Source organism: Ambystoma mexicanum, chromosome 5q, assembly GCF_040938575.1.
Source record: "Ambystoma mexicanum isolate Mex_15411 chromosome 5q, UKY_AmexF1_1, whole genome shotgun sequence".
Lineage (NCBI taxonomy): Eukaryota > Metazoa > Chordata > Amphibia > Caudata > Ambystomatidae > Ambystoma > Ambystoma mexicanum.
In genome coordinates, this window is record NC_090933.1 from 580,982,905 (window position 1) to 580,998,989 (window position 16,085).

A 16,085-nucleotide genomic window follows, 5' to 3' on the forward strand; every position below is an offset into this window, starting at 1 on the left:
GGCTCAAATTGATGTGAGACTATCGACCAGTCACCACCCTCAGACCGACGGACAAACCGAGAGGACCAATCAAACTCTGGAACAGTATTTACGCTGCATGCTGCAACAAACTGAAAAAACTTGGAAAGACATCCTTTGGATAGCCGAATATGCCTACAATAACTCTGTCCATTCGGGAACTGGGAAAACCCTGTTTTTTCTTTTGTACGGCAGTCACCCTCGAACCTCGGAGTTGGATCCCCTCCAAGATCTTGAAACACCAGCAGTAGACTACCTGCATTCTACAATCACCCAAGCCTTTAAGGAAGCTGTTTCTCACCTTCAAAGGGCTAAAGAACAATACAAGAAAGGAGCAGATCAACATCGGAAGGAAGCCCCTCAATATCAAGTAGGGGATCAAGTCTGGTTATCCACCAAATATCTACCTCTAAAAGGGCCACGCACATTCAACCCAAGATACCTTGGTCCCTATTCCATCACTACCATAGTAAACCCAGTAGCGGTCAAGTTGGACTTGCCCCCGCACATGAAGATACATCCGGTCTTCCACGTCTCTCTATTAAAACCTGTGCAACCTCAAACCCGACTAACTAAATCTCCAAAACCTATCCTAGTTGATGGAGAACTCGAGTTTGAAGTCAAAAGCATTCTGGACTCCAAGATCTCCAAATCTAAACTATTTTACCTAATTGACTGGAAAGGCTACGGCCCCCAAGAGAGATCCTGGGAACCTGCTGAATATGTCCACGCTCCTCGCCTAATCAAAAGATTTCACCGAACATTTCCTGACAAGCCAAGCCAAAACCCCCGGAGAAGCCCGGTTTGGGAGGGGCCTTGAGGGGGGGTACTGTCATGATCTCTGCTTCCAAAAGGTCAGGGTTTTCCCAACTCCCTTGGAAGCAGATCCATAACCCAGGTTCCGAGTGCCAACCAGTCCCAATTGGGACCTTTTGGACCCAGTCCTGGCGCCAGTGGCACCAGGCTCATAAATATGCCCAGTCCCAGCGCTGGAAGCGCCGGGCTCATAATGCTTGAGTGGACTTACCTGCAGCAGACCATGCTGCTTACTTGCCTGCCAGTTGAGCCTCTGATCCTCTTCTGTTTGGAACTACTTTTCCTGTTGGGTGGGGCAGGAGCCACTCCCTAGATTCAGAACACTGGAACTCTTCTGGAAAGCAGGAACTCTTTTCTTACCTAGGCGTGGCTGTGGAAGGAGACACCTAAGCACTACAGGAGGCTATTTAAACCACACCCGATGGATGAATCTTGCTTTGCGTTATTCTGCATCCTCTGCAGCAGAGCGCTCATCGTGTCTTCTGCATCTGATCCTGGGCCTAAGGAAAAAGGCTTACCATCCTGAATCCAGTCTTCAGCAACACCTATAAAGACAAGAAAGAACAGGTAGCATTACGGTCTTCAGTGACAGCTCTTCACTTACCTGGTCCATCGGCTGTCACCAACGCCTCGCGCTGCATTCCGGCATCTGAAAGACAAAGGCTTACCTACTCTTCGTGCGCTCCGGAGGTCTTCACACTGCATTCCGGCATCTGAAAGACAAAAGCTTACCAACTCTTCGCACGCTCCGGAGGCCTTCGGCGCTGCATCCCGCCTCTGAAAGACAAAACAAGGTGCGTTTAAAGACATTGGGGAACTTTAATACTCACGTGCCATTACTCCTTTCCACATCTAACCCAGTGGGTATTCCGGCACCCTGCAGCCGCTCCGAACTTGTACCTGCAAAATAAAAAGACAGTTAGAGCGCATCGTGAAGCAGGCAACAAGCGCTTACTTACGTGCTTCCAGGCGCTTCTATTCATCACACGGGCTCCATCTTCAACTCACTTCAGCCCGTCATCCGCCATCGCCGGAACCCTGCAAAACAAGAGACATCATTACTAAAGACTTTAAAGACATTAGAATTACTCGAAACTTACCGTTCGTGCAGTAAACGACGGACAGCAGTCCACTGAAGTCAAGAGGCCTGCTCCCCTTATCCAGTGAAGAAACTGGTTACAGCACCCTGCCCCGAGGCAGATGGAGAGCACATCGTTCACTTACCTAAGGTGAGAGCGTTAACCTTTGGGGTTCTACAGGAGAAGAGAAAGGGAAGAAGAGAGAGACATTCAATAACCCAGTTCCTTAATCCCATATTTTCTATCTGCAGACATCTTACCCTTCGAGTCAGACATACAGTGCACAGAGGTCCAGCCCAAAGAGCCAGCCGTGTGTTACACATCACCTTTGAAGATACGGTATACGCCCAGTCAAGACCGGCGCCTCTACAGGAATCAGGTGAGCGTTACACCCGGCCATCTTCGGCTGTAGATCCATAACAAATTGCGGCATTGCAGCCTAGGGAGCCACAACAGTTGCATCAGTAATTCCAGGATATTGCTCAAACCATTACTTGAAACGTGTGCCAGATTTTCACCCTTCGCCTGCTTGCAGGCATTCATTTTAGCTCCATCGGTTTTCCGGGGGCAAATCTCAATGATAGTCTGTACTAATCTGTCAGTGAATGCCTTTAGACCATTAGCTGCTTAAGCAATGGAAAGGTGTCAGTAGGAAGAGCAGCTCTCCGCAGCTGGTTTAGATCAGCACGCATGGGTCTGTAACAGTCAATGATGACCTGCAACTCCTCTTGGAATTTAACCAGAACCTCTCAAATTTAAGGGATACTTTGGACAACATTGAAGAGATTCGGTGGCACTCCGTGGAGCATGCACTGAGACTATGGTGTTACCCCCTCCTGGGAGCTGTCTGAGAGGGAACGTGCTGGAGTTGCCTTGTGTAGGGAAGACTGGGAAGCCTTTGAAGGTGTGAGGAGCGGTTCAAGAGGGAGATCTAAAGAGATCGGAGATCTGAGCTTGTAGTGCAAACGAGACTGAGGACAGCTGAGTCAGACTGATCAGTGAGCTGATTGGGGTGGACTGGTTGTAGGATTGTGGTTCATGTAAGGTGGAGTCGGGGCTAGCTACAGACCTGGACTACTCAGTGGCAGAGCATCAGCAGTATAGTCAGATTGCAAGTGTCGAGGATGTTCTCAGGGGATTGAATGACTGGGAACAAGCGGTTTATGCTTGGGTGTCTCCAGGTTGGAGTACTTAGGTTTTTAAAGTTTTAACTTGCTCCTGGAGCTCCTTCTGGGTATTTTTCAGGGCTCTGGTTTTCAAGTCCAATTGTCTTTTTGTTGCCTCAGAAAACCAGTCTAGATAGCTATCACACTGTTGCTTCCAGCCCTTTTGGTAATGTTGTGATCTTATCGGAGTCAAATGTGCCTTCGTGAGGGAAGTGCCTAGGTGAATCCTCTGGATTACGATTGTGAGATTCATCCAGGAACCTGCAGGCTTTGGGCGAGTAGTGTATATACATAAATTGAGCTGGACTTCCTTTAGGAGGAAATGGCACCTCTCTAGACTGATGTGAACCTATTCTCGCATGGGTTAGATAAGGTATGACTTATTTTGGGACAAGGTCTGTACCTCACTCCATCGGCACCAAGCACTATTGTGCTCGGAGGCTGGCAGTGTTGGTTCGACTCCCAGCTGACTGCTTTGTAGCATCTATCCAGAGGTTCTGGTGGACTCACACAAGCTCTATTCCTCCCCCGTTAAAGACATTTCAGAAACACTTGCCAGTGTTGGCCAAATCTATATTCAGATGACTGTTTCATCACAACCTACGTCACCCGTTATGCTACCATGAATAATGAGTGGTTTAGCTTTTTCAGAGACGGTGGTCAGTGAAACGTCGCAGACAAGTCACATGTACGGAGGAAATAAAGCCTATTGCACTTCCCGTACTAGGACAGGTGAGAGAGTGAAATAAAAGATGGGCTCTCATCCAATACATTCTTCTTCTTCACATTTCACACGCTACATGTGCTGCAAGATCCTGATATATACTACTCTACCCTGACCGGCAATATCTTCTTAAGTGTGTATGATGCAGGGTTACGTTGCTTCACACTCGCTGTTACCGCAGTAGCCAACCGCCTTTCCTTTCTCTGATCAGATCGGTACCATTGTAGGTAGGGTATTGTGAGAAACCAAAGGGTGTCCCACTTGCTAGTCCCCAAGTATCTCTCTCTCAGGTGGCCAGGGCACGACCATCGCCTTTGGATCTAGACCCTGGTGGTGGACCAGTGCGGGAGGATCACCTGGGTGAAGGATCTTCGAGGAGTGGGGATGAGGCAACCGATGGTGAAACATGCCCATACTCCATCCTTTTTGATTGGAGAATCCTATGTTCCAACACCCCATCCCCCTTTCTACACAAACAATGGGCCGAGCAAGAGGATGACTTAGAGTAAAGAGACTAACACTTACATATCTCATTGGACATGTCCCGTTAATCAGGTCAGGCAAAGTCAGGTTCTTGACCTTAATCACATACATCTGATACCCATTAGCTCCCCCCACACGGATAAAAGGCGGAAACATAGAGACACACTCTGAGCAAGGTGAGACACGAGAAGGAGCAGATCTTCCGGGGCAAAGGCAAACCCAACGGAGCAGGACAACCAATTCGAGGGACCAGAGCGAAGGGTAGGGAAACCCTGAAGGTTCATGTAGGAGGTTGTTGCCTCCGGGAAACCATGAAGGATACGTAGAGAACAGCAAATCCCAGACAAGTAGAATCCTGTATTGTGTGTCAAGGACGCCAGAGACCCTACCAGTTGAACGACAGATATGGGGAGACGAGGCCAAGCCTGTGGTATCAACCTTGACTCGTGAATCAAAGCCATAGAGACAAGAAAGGAATGCACTTAACCTGGTGAGTTAGCGAAAGACATGAAAGGCCGGTTTGAGTCAAGGTGAGATTGTAGCTGCAACAGTGTTGAAGCCAGTGATAGAGTATCGGAGTGGGCCGGCAAAAGGAATTAGCCCACTCAAAAGTCTCCACAAAATGTTTGATGTCTTGTTATAAAGTGGCAAGTGAAGGAACTTTGAAATGCGCAATGGTCAAGATTAATCCAGTCGAAAGGGGAAGTTAAAAGGTGATTGCTTGAAGAGAAACATCTCTTCGAACTTTGCTGATTGTGTTATGGAACTACCAAGACCAAGAGACACTGGGGCAAATAACATAAGGGAAAGAAAGTGAAAGCCGAAGTGGTCCTGCGGAGGTCTATGGAAAAAGCCTTGCATACTTTCAAAAGTCATCAACATCATCGGAAGGTCTGAGCCGGACAGAGGGAGACCTCGAATATGAGATAAATTAGGGAAAGGGAACGCCTAAATAATATGAATAACGCTTGGGCAAAGCAAACCGTGCAAGTGTTGTGATTGCGAGGTCCGAGGCCGACGGAGGCAGACATACGTGAACTTTTGCTGACCTACGTGAACTTTTGTTGAACTGTGAAAGAACTTTTGGTGAACTGAAAATAATTGACTTTAACATGGAAGGCCAAGTGGGCCTTGATCCACGTTTTGAACTGCCTTTTTTTGATCACCTGAGCCAGAGTGTGTCATCCTGTTTACGGGGGCCGCCTTACTCCATGCTTTCCAACATGGGGAGAAGAGCCGACTTAGCCACCTTGATCCTTTGTTATAATTCTGACTTTCCTTTGCATACACATTCCCCTTTACACACTTTTTGTATAAGAGATAGGGCAGGCATTAGGCTTTGTTAGTATAGACCATTTTGATTTGACATAGACTGACTAGGATTGCATTTTCTTTATTATTTGATGGTAGAGACTACTCCCATCATAGCTATAGGGCAAAGTAGGAGTTTTTCCAAACCCCAAGAATTTAATAAAGGTTTTGAAACTTGTAGCTCGTGTGTCAGTGTCATGCTTTTGATACCATGCCTCCCTTACAGTACCTTCCCTCCTTGGATAACCAGACATTTTCCTTATTCCTGATTACAGATTTACCAGAGACCAACATTAACCCGACCCATTTCCAACAACAATGAACAAGACATAACAAATAGCAATGCAATTAACTGCACACACCAACCCGCGAATTCCGGTCGGCTCCTCTTACGCATCTGCTCTCTCTACTTTCCCATAATCCCCAGTTGCACCTGCTACTGGTCCCCACTTTGCAGACAAAATAGTCTTACCTGGGGCCTTGGGGATCATTGGGAGTCGCATCCGGTGACCGCTGGGTTTTCATTGCACGGCATCAGGAATCCAACGTCGCAGGCACCAATCTTGTCATGGAAAAACAACCACACTCTTCAGGTGGATTGGTGAACGTCTTTAATACTACTCAGCAAAGCCAGCACACACATGACAAACAGCAGCCCAATGCCAGAACAAGACTCGGCGCAGCAATCCCCGTCCCTCGATGCACAGTGTTTTTATTCAGAAGAGTACACATGCATTTCAATGGAAGGGTGGTTCAGGCATGGCATGAAATCGACAAGCAACAATGTTTCAGGAGGCTGGTCAGTTTCTCAGCCTACTAGTCATAGGGTGATGTTGGTGGAAGACCATTTAAGATTACAATTCCTGCTGTGCACACTGCTGCTGCGATTCTCACACGATTCATGGTGAGATGGCTTGTTTACTAAGGCTACTTCCGCCGTCTAAAGCCACCTTGTCTAGTGCGTTGCTTCTCTAAAATACGCTTCGATGTGCCAGACGGGAAATACTTCAGAAGCGAGAACTATGGAAGCGAGCATCGTTATGTAGTGGAAGGTGTAGCCTCAGTGGTTAGGACATGTGCATTATGACATAGGGCAAACACTGTGATGGCAATAAGGCACTGTTAAACATGGCAGTTAGCAGTACTCATCCTAACTAGTAGAGCAACTAGGTATCTAAGGAGTTTGACACATTTAAATTATTCATTTTCCCACACACATGGCTAAACATTCAAAAAACTGATTTTATCTTTTCTCGTCTGGTTATAGGGTGCTTCAACAGTTTCCCAAACATTCTCTACTTTTGAGTAGCATCATGTTTGGATCTCTTAGGGCCTACAATTGCTGTGCAGTTTTTTGTTTACATTGTTTTTTTTTTGTTGGTAGCTGCTAAGGAATGCAAGTGTCATGAATTTCATGTGGCATTATGATTTTGCACCTTTGATAGTGCCTCATGTCACAGACTCTGCGTTAGGCTTGGCATTAGTACAATAGCTTAATTTGAGAATCACAGTGGTATTTGTGCAGAATGAGTGCTGCATTGGAAGCCCTGTAGCTGTCCAGGTTCTAGCACAGTCTCCTAGAGTCTCACTGCTTGAGCAGTGATAAATTGACTCCACAGCAGGGTGCTGGCAGTGGTTCTTTGGAACACTGATTCTTGCATCCCCATCCATGCACCTGCCTTCTGCTTCTATTCAGGTTGCCTTCTGCTTCTATTCAAGTTCCCTTCTGTGTAATGTCCATACTATAAAATGTAGGCTCTTGTCAGGTGTCCTGGTGGGAGTGTGTGCCAGGCCCAGCAGAAACAACTCTTCCTCTTCCAGTTTCTGCTCAAGCCACCACCTAATGGTTGGAAGTACTACTATGCTGCCTAGTGGTAGAATAATTATACTTCTTGTAGTAATAAGCTATACTGGCGTATGGGCCAGGTGAGTATTTAAGGTCTATAAACACTGTTGCATGGTCCTTGCTCAGAATGAGGGTGATTAATGGGGACATTTGAACAGAACACTGCCAGATTAACAGATTGGAAATACAGTTTGTGTTTCCTAATGAGGCTATATGCATAGTATGTCATGCTTATTAGGATTGCCTATACCGCCACAATGGGCCATATTGCATGCATTGTGTGATGGGTGTTCATATTGTGATGTGGTTCATTAGTATCTGAAGTGTTTAATAGGGCCACAAAATTGAGGCGCTAGTCTATTCATCCTGTGGAGACAAGCCTATACTGCCTATATGTGTAAATTGCCTGTTTTTTTTCTGTGTTTGAGTATGGTTGCATGCTCTCTACAAAATCCAAATCTAGTTTATATTTGTTGTAATTATGTCATTTGTCTTCTGTAGGGAGGAGCCCTGTCTCTGTACACAGCTTTAACAACCCATCAAAAACTAGCAGGCGTTCTCGCGCTCAGCTGCTGGTTGCCATTGAGAACATCTTTCCCACAGGTATTATCTTTTTTGGGTTGTTAAAAAAGAAAATGTTAAAGTATTTTTACAAGATTTTTGAATGAGAATGGCCCATGCAAGCATGCATTTTGCTTTATTTTTATCTTAAGCACTATTCTGTGAGGATTATAGCACGGTTGCCGATATTTCGATGCCCAAGTTTTGCACAGTGTAGGCTGCTATTTTCATCTTTTGCTCATTCCTGATCTAGACACATGCTGGGCATTACATTTGTTTTTTAATAAGACGTTGAAAACTAGGGAAACTGAAGCTACGAGGGAACAGAACAGGTAATACATCTCAGAAACGTAAGATGGACACACACATACCTGTACACTAATACATATTTACTGCCATATATGATGGCTGTAAGTTATTCTGTAAGTTATTCTTTACATAGGAGGGGGGATATTAACATTCATTGTTTTTCTTTTGGTTATTAGCCAGGAATGCACAATGCACTGTATGTAATCTGAATGTATGTCCCTTCAAATTACTGCATTGAATTCCATCTTATTTTTTAGAATTGTATTCCTAGACAAATCCTTTTTTCTTTTCTGTTTTAATTGAATACTAATATTTTAGAACATGCTATGGATACAGTATTTTTTGTTGCTTACATGCTTGTTTGGTTTCAAAATTGGAAATGGATCTATCCTTTTAGGACCGAAATCTATGATGATGGCAAACAACATTTTTTGTTTTCTTGTTGAAAATCATGCTTCACTTTCATACATCTTTTGAACATAGCATACTTTTAATATGATTGATTAAAAGGAAAAGGTGTTCTATTAAGCAAGAGCTGAATGTGCCTTCATGAAAAATATCAGAGCCATCTTGGAGACAGTAACAATCACTTGCAAACTTGGACTGTGATTCATCGATATGCTGCTTACTCCCATTGGCTCATTTATGGAATTCCTGGTGATGCAGTGGAAAAATATTTAGGGATTGAAATTGTGCAAGATATCCTCTTCTAAAATCATTCCCACATGTATGACCTTTTGCATGAGCCTGTGATGCTCAGTAAAATGTATTCTAACTTCACAAATTGTCTTAGGTTGTGAGGGTGATGGCCCATTATGTTTTAAGGACATTCTGACTTGATTCTAATAAAATTAAATGAATAAAGCCTATCTCTTCCCACTGCTAGAGGGATTTCCCTGCCTATCTAAACAAACTAAAGGTGGTTGTCGGTTGTCAGGAAGTCCCACGTAAAATGTCCTTAGTCCAAACCTATCTCTACTTGACCCTACCACTAATATAACCAGCTCAACTAAGACCAATAGAATGTCTTTCTTCCCTTGGTCTTTTTTTATCTTCTGGTGTTTTAAAAGTCTCTCTTGGGGGGGCGCTGTAGCGCACGAACCAAGATGGCCGCATAATGACCCAGCAGCTGTGCACAGCACGAAATTCATACTTTAATGCACAACTTTTTGTTAACACCGAGCTACAGACTGCTGAGGACTCTGGCACTCTACTGTTTCAGTTTGGGGTGTGGGAGACCCCCTTATCATCTACCTATGCCCATGGAAGTAATGGCACGCTCCTGAATTGGACGCAGGGCAGCAAGAATCACAGAACCCTGGTGGCACGACTAGCCCCACACAGATCGGGTCGGACCTGTCTGCCGCGCCCACACGCAGTGACTGAGTCGTTCCTGGCCCCTGCCACAGGGGACGGGTGCGCATTCCGACTCTGGCGGGGCACCGTGTTGTTACAGGTACGCTCGCAACAGCTGCGACGGATCCCTGGGCTTCAAACCAACGGCGAGTGAGCCGCATACCCAGGACCCTGTGCCTCCCTTGTGCGGGTGAATCAAGCTACTCCACTCTTCTGCTGCAGCAAGGCTGCTAGAACCGCTCACGGCAGTGCTGTAACAGCCCCTGGTGTGTCGGGAGCGCAGCTGGGCCTGCTGGGCTGCTGACACTAGTGGAGCCTGGCCTGCTGGGCGGCTGACACTGGTGGAGCCCGGCCTGCTGCGGTGAGGCCGGATCCACATGCAGCTCCTAATTGTGGCTCCCCCACTGAGCCCATTCACGGCGCCCAGGCGATGCCTGTCCTTCCCTTTGGAGCTGGTGCGCCCCCAATCTCTGGTTGGGAGCTGTGTTGGTGCCAGTGCGTACCTCTGAAGGATCGACACCGGCTCACAGTACATCGGACTGGAAGCAGGTGAACCGCATTCTTTGGTCCTGGCCTCCTTGATGTGGGGAATTGGGCTATCCCTCCATCTCTGCTGCTGACTGGACCTCCTGTACTCGTGGAGATACTGTGCTGCCCCTCGATGCAGGGCGGGTGCAGCTGTACCTAACATCCATACACCAGCAACAGGGGAGTGCACTGAGTTACTGTGTCGTGGAGACTAGCCCACACCTCAACCCCTTGGACATAAATCTTGCTCCACATACGATACAGCCATCCTCTCCTAGCACTGGAACCTATGCCTGGCCTCAGACCAGATTTTCTACATGCTTTATGACTCAGACTAAGCCACATTGCCCACCCTAACCATCGCCTGCCGAAACCCGGTGGATGCACCCTGCTGTACCGCACGCACACCACTTTGCTGCCATGATAAGGGGGCAGGCAGGAAACAAAGCTCGATCAACACGTTTGCAAAGGTGGCGCCAAAGCGCCTTGAAACCCACAGTGAAGCGGACAGCCCCTCCTCGACACCTTGCGAGCCCACGTAACTCCAAAAGATGATAGATACACGCGTGAGGTATTCACGACACTGCACACCAAACTCGATCATATGAGTGGCACAATCAGCTCCATCAAGGCCCGCATGGATAAGACTGATTCCCGTGTCGCAGAGGTTGAAAGTAGAGTGGGCTTGGCTGAAGACAACATCTCAGCACTCAGATCCAAGGTCTCCTCGCTGACGAGACAGGTATATGCTGTCAACAATAAGAACAAAGACTTAGTCCTGATCACGGCGTAATAATTTGCACATAATCAGGATCCCGGAGGACAACATTGAGGGGCCCATGGAGGAATTTATGGAACACTCTCCTTTCCCTACTGGATGACCCCAAGCTGTCGCTGCAGTTCGCGATCGAGCGCGCCCACTGTTCCCTAGCTGCAAAACCTAGGCCCAGGGCTCCTCCCCGGCCCATCATAGCTCGAGTCCTTAATTACTGCAACAGGGATACACTATTACGAGCAGACAGAGCCAAAGGAGAACTACTGCTGGGCTCAGCCAGGATCCACCTTTACCCCGATTTTTCTGTTGCCGTACAACAAGAACATAAAACCTTGCTGTCTGCCAAGAAACTGCTCTGCAAACTGGGGGTCAAATACTCAATGCTATACCCAGCCAAATTATGGGTTGAACACGCTGAAAAAGTTTATTTCTTTACTATTCCTGAGTAGGCCTCGACATATTTGGAACACCACTTCCCTGCATAGCCATTATCGGTCTGACACACGGGTCTACTCCTATGCTGGGTGCTGGCAGGAATGAAAAATACCAGTTCACCCTGCGCTGTGGGATCTCCCGCAGACAATACCTACAATTATTATTTTGTTTATTGGTCATTTGAAATGTGTACTTAACCTTGCCTTCCATGTCTCGCATTGTTCTGAAGCTGTGCTGCGGTCTGTGCGCAGCCCCCATGCATAGTTGCAACTGTTGTTGGTTGAATGGGAGTTGGGGATTCACTCTTCTGTTTGGGAAGGGGGTGGCGAGGAGGTAGGGGGGGACACAAGTTTTTAAAAAAAAATGCTTTGCTTTTAATCTGGGATGTGGGATGAATCTCATTGCTGTTGTGTTCATACAAATCAACCCCGGGTCCAGGCTGTCATATGCTTACCAACTAGATGGCGGTTGAGGGGCTCCTATTTATGAGCTGGAATGTTCGAGGGCTAGGCAATCCTGTAAAGATGTGTAAACTCCAGTTGTATGCTGAATGCCACAGAGCCCATGTTCTGTTCCTACAAGAGATGCATGCGCTGACCATGGGATCTGACAGATTTGCCAAGACCTGTGGTACACATCGCTATTACACTACCTATTCCACACAGAGCCGCGGAGTGATGACCCTACTGCATAAGTCTCTCAGATACACCCACAAGATGGCACATATAAACCCTTTAAGGTGATACATTCTGCTGCATGGCATACTGATGGGGCAGGAAGTGGTGCTTCTGAATATGTATGGGCCCAATATTGACGATCCTGAATTTTACTCCCAACTGACTTCTCTACTAGCCCAATACCCGCTGGTCCCCATAATATGGGGTGGTGACCTCAACACCATAGTTGATGTAGATCTACACAGATCCGACACTAAGACTCGGCAGTTGACCAGGTCGGGCAAGGCCATCTTGGAGGGGCAGACCTCACTGGGTGTTGTTGAGGCTTGTAGACTGTTGCACCCGATGTCCCGCAAGTTCTCTTTCTACTCCACAGTGCACGAATCGTATTCATGGATTGACAGATGGTTGCTGTCTGATACCCTCATTGGGCGGATAGATAAGATGGCAATCGTATCCAGAACCTTCTCCGACCACTCCCCGGGGACTGTGTCGTTGGTGTGGTGTGCAAAACACAGGACTGGGCGATCGTGGAGACTTAAGCCAAATGTGCTTCTAGATCCTGTTTTTGAATCCGAGCTTGGGGCTAGCATCGACGAATACTTTGAGATTAACTCTGGGACTGTTGACTCTCATGGTACCCTGTGGGAAGCTTTTAAGGCCTACATCCGCGGTGTACCCCTGGCAAAGAAATCTGGGATCCTCAGAGCGATCCGCTAGACCATCCAAGAGAGTGAGACCCTGCTTGCTCGGCTTGAGGCGAAATACGCTACAACTCCTTCAACTGCCACACTCTGTGAGATTGGGGCCACCCTTGATGCCTTCAGGGATCAGGCGGACCAGGAAGGTAAATTCCATTGACCCCCATGCTTCGAGACAGTATGGGGAAGGGGTACGCCCTGGCAGGCTATTGGCCAGACTAGTGCGACAAGAGAATGGTACTCACCATATCCCCCAGAGCGGACGGGGCTCTAGTCCACTCCGTTTCTGAAGTTAATGAGGAGCTTTGTTCCTTCTATGAGTCGCTTATACGCAAACGACAGGGTGTCTGCATCCGATATCAAGGCATTCCTCGATGACCTTATGCTCTCAGTGCTATCCATCAAAACTAGAGAAGCACTAAATCGCCCAATGTGCGTTGAGGAGATATTGAGAGCTATTGAATCACTTGCATCAGTCAAAGCCCCCAGATCCGATGGCCTAGCCATTACATTTTGTAAATGCTACAAGGTTTGCCTGGCGCCAAGACTGTCCGCCGTGTGGGAAGAATACTGAGCAACCGGGAGCCTACCTTACATGCTGTGTGAAGGGGTCATTTCAGTATTGCTGAAGCCTGATAAGCCTGCCACGCAATGCGGCTCCTATCGCTCTCTCTCATTGATAAACAGTGATGTCAAGATCTTTGCCATGGTACTGGCCCTTCGACTTGCCCCTTACATGACATTTATTATTCACCCTGATCAAGCTGGGTTCATACCGGGAAGCTCCATGGCTCTAAACCTTAGGCGCCTTTTTAACATTCTTGCCCAGATTGATCCGGAGGCGCAAGCGGTGGCAGCAGTTCTAGACATGCAAAAGGCCTTCGACTCGGTATCCTGGCAGTTCCTGTGAGCCGTGCTGGAAAAGAGCAACTTCGGCCCCCCCCTTCATCTCCTGGGTGAGGTTGCTTTATACCCCCTCCCTCCCGGTGTCCAGGGTAAGCGTTAATGACCTTCTCTCCGCTCAATTCGACATTGTCAGGGGGACTAGGCAGGGCTGCCCTTTGTTGCCCCTGATATTTTCAGTGGGGATTGAACCCCTGGCAGACACAGTCTGCCAGAAGCATGCCCACAGAGGCAGGTGGCTTACAGGAGAGCCTGAGACTATCTCGCTCTATGCAAAGGATGCGCTGCTATATGTACGCAACCCTGAAGTGAACCTCACACCAATCATACACAATGTTCTCCTCTTCGGTACCCTCTCCGGTCTTGGGTTCAACTGCACCAAGTCCGAAATGTTTCCGCTGACAACCGCACGAATGACCACAAGACCGTGTTGGGTTCATCTGGTCCCCACCAGAGATCAAATACCTGGGGGTTGTCATCGCGCGCCACCAGACTTGACTATATGACCTGAACTAAGGTGGCTAGCTCTCAATGCTTTTGCAGACACTAAGCGTATCGGCAAAGCTACCAATCACAGTGGCAGGACGGGTCACACTTCTCAAGATGGTTGTGCTCCCGCAGCTAATATACCTATTCCTAAATGTCTCGCTCTGTCCTGGGGCCGAACTGTTCGAAAAACTTAAATCCGCGATCAACAGCTTTCTTTGCCATTCAGGTGTAGTCCAGCTGAAATGGGACACGTTGACTAGACCATACAATATGGGCAGGCTGGCTGCACCGAACTTTGAGAGGTACTGGATCGCAGATCAGGTGTAATATGCACCATATTGGTTTGATTCCGATAGCCCTTTTCCTCATGTAAAACTGGAACGGCAGGCAGCTGGAACCAGAGATATGTGGTCCCTGGTTATTCCTTCACTGGAGCAGCGTTTGGGTGACATTGACCCGGCCGGGCTTCCGATAAGCGCATGTGCTACAGTCTGGAAAGAGGTGGGTGTTCCCAATCCATTCCATGGTGACCTTCCCCTGTGGAACTGTCTGCCAGAAACCCCCTTGATGGACAAGATGACTGCACACAATTGGTCGGCGGCCAGTTATAATCTCCTTCGAGGCGTCTCTGCGATGGGCTCCTTCATGGAGTGGCGAGACCTTCCCGAGCCCCTGAGGACCCGTCCCTCCAGATGGCTGCACTACGCTGGCCTGCGCCGAGCAAGCAAGGATAGGTGGGAAGAGTTTCCCTTGCTCCCCCTGACGACTCACTACTAGCATTTGTCATGGAGGGCACCTAGACCCATCGGGGAATGTCCAGATTATACAGGCTGCTCCAGGACCGGGCATGCCAACCACTGCTTAAGCTCTGGGGGACCTGGAGTAGGGACTAGAGTATCGAAATTACCAATGAGATCTGGGGCTCCATGTGCACTCGCACCCATGAGGTTTCCTTTTCCTCTAGATTTCGCTTAATTCAGTTCAAGCTCCTGCATAGATATCACTACACCCCCATTAGACTGCACCACATGTCACAGGAGCACTCCTAGAGGTTGGTTGGTTGGTTGGTTTGTTTGTTTGTTTGTTTATTGATTGTATATGGCTCGCCAAACCCAAAAGTAACTGGGCGCTACAGAGAGCAGGAAAACATGATTGTTGAAAAAACTTAGTTACAAGGCACAATATACATATGATGCATTACAACAAGGTAAATCCGTTTAAAGAATATACATATATACAGTAATAAATCAGTTAAGGAATATGCATATATACAGTCAGATTGATAGGTGTTAATTGATACAAGGTTAATCTTGGGAGTCATTCGAGTGTAACCATGTGAGACTATTCCGTTTAAAGCTGTAGTAGGATTGGTCTGTTCTGATGTCAAGTAGGAGAGCATTCCAGTATTGGGCTGCCTTAACTGGGAAGCTGCTGCCGCCTGTTTTTTTTCAGTCTAAATTTAGGTATCTGTAGGCAGTAGGAGTTTGCAGTTCTGGTGGGGTGAGTTGATGTTTTTCTCACTAATCTTGTTACCATGTAGGGGTGGGGGGCAACGTTGTTAAGACATTTAAAGGTAAGTGATGCTGTCTTCAGTGAGATTCTGTCACAGATTTTGAGCCATTTGTGTTTTCTTTTGTTAGAGATGTGTTCTTTAGAGGGTAAGTTGAGGGCAGTTCTAAGGGCACTGTTTTGCAATGTTTGAATTTTGTCAATGATATACTTGTTGGCTCCCAAATAAAGAGCATTGCAATAGTCAAGTTTGGAGAGTATTAGGGCGTTGGCAATGATAATGCGCTGGCTTGGGTGAGGAATGCTCTACTTGCCCCGATGAGCTTGCACATATAAGCCGTAGAGGATGCTAAGGAGTTGACTTGTTTCTTTAGGGTTAGGGCCGAGTTGAGGTGAAAG

General features: G+C 47.4%; 1 protein-coding gene across 2 annotated transcripts in view; it reads left to right on the plus strand.

Moving 5' to 3' along the window:
• The window catches only part of LOC138497518 (acyl-protein thioesterase 1), a 1,189,877-nt gene that overhangs the window by 493,086 nt on the left and 680,706 nt on the right, over positions 1–16,085 (plus strand). For both annotated transcript variants that reach the window (XM_069621049.1, XM_069621050.1), the window contains exon 7: positions 7,945–8,046. In XM_069621049.1, coding sequence (XP_069477150.1) covers positions 7,945–8,046 — 102 coding nt within the window. The remainder of the gene's footprint in view (positions 1–7,944; positions 8,047–16,085) is intronic.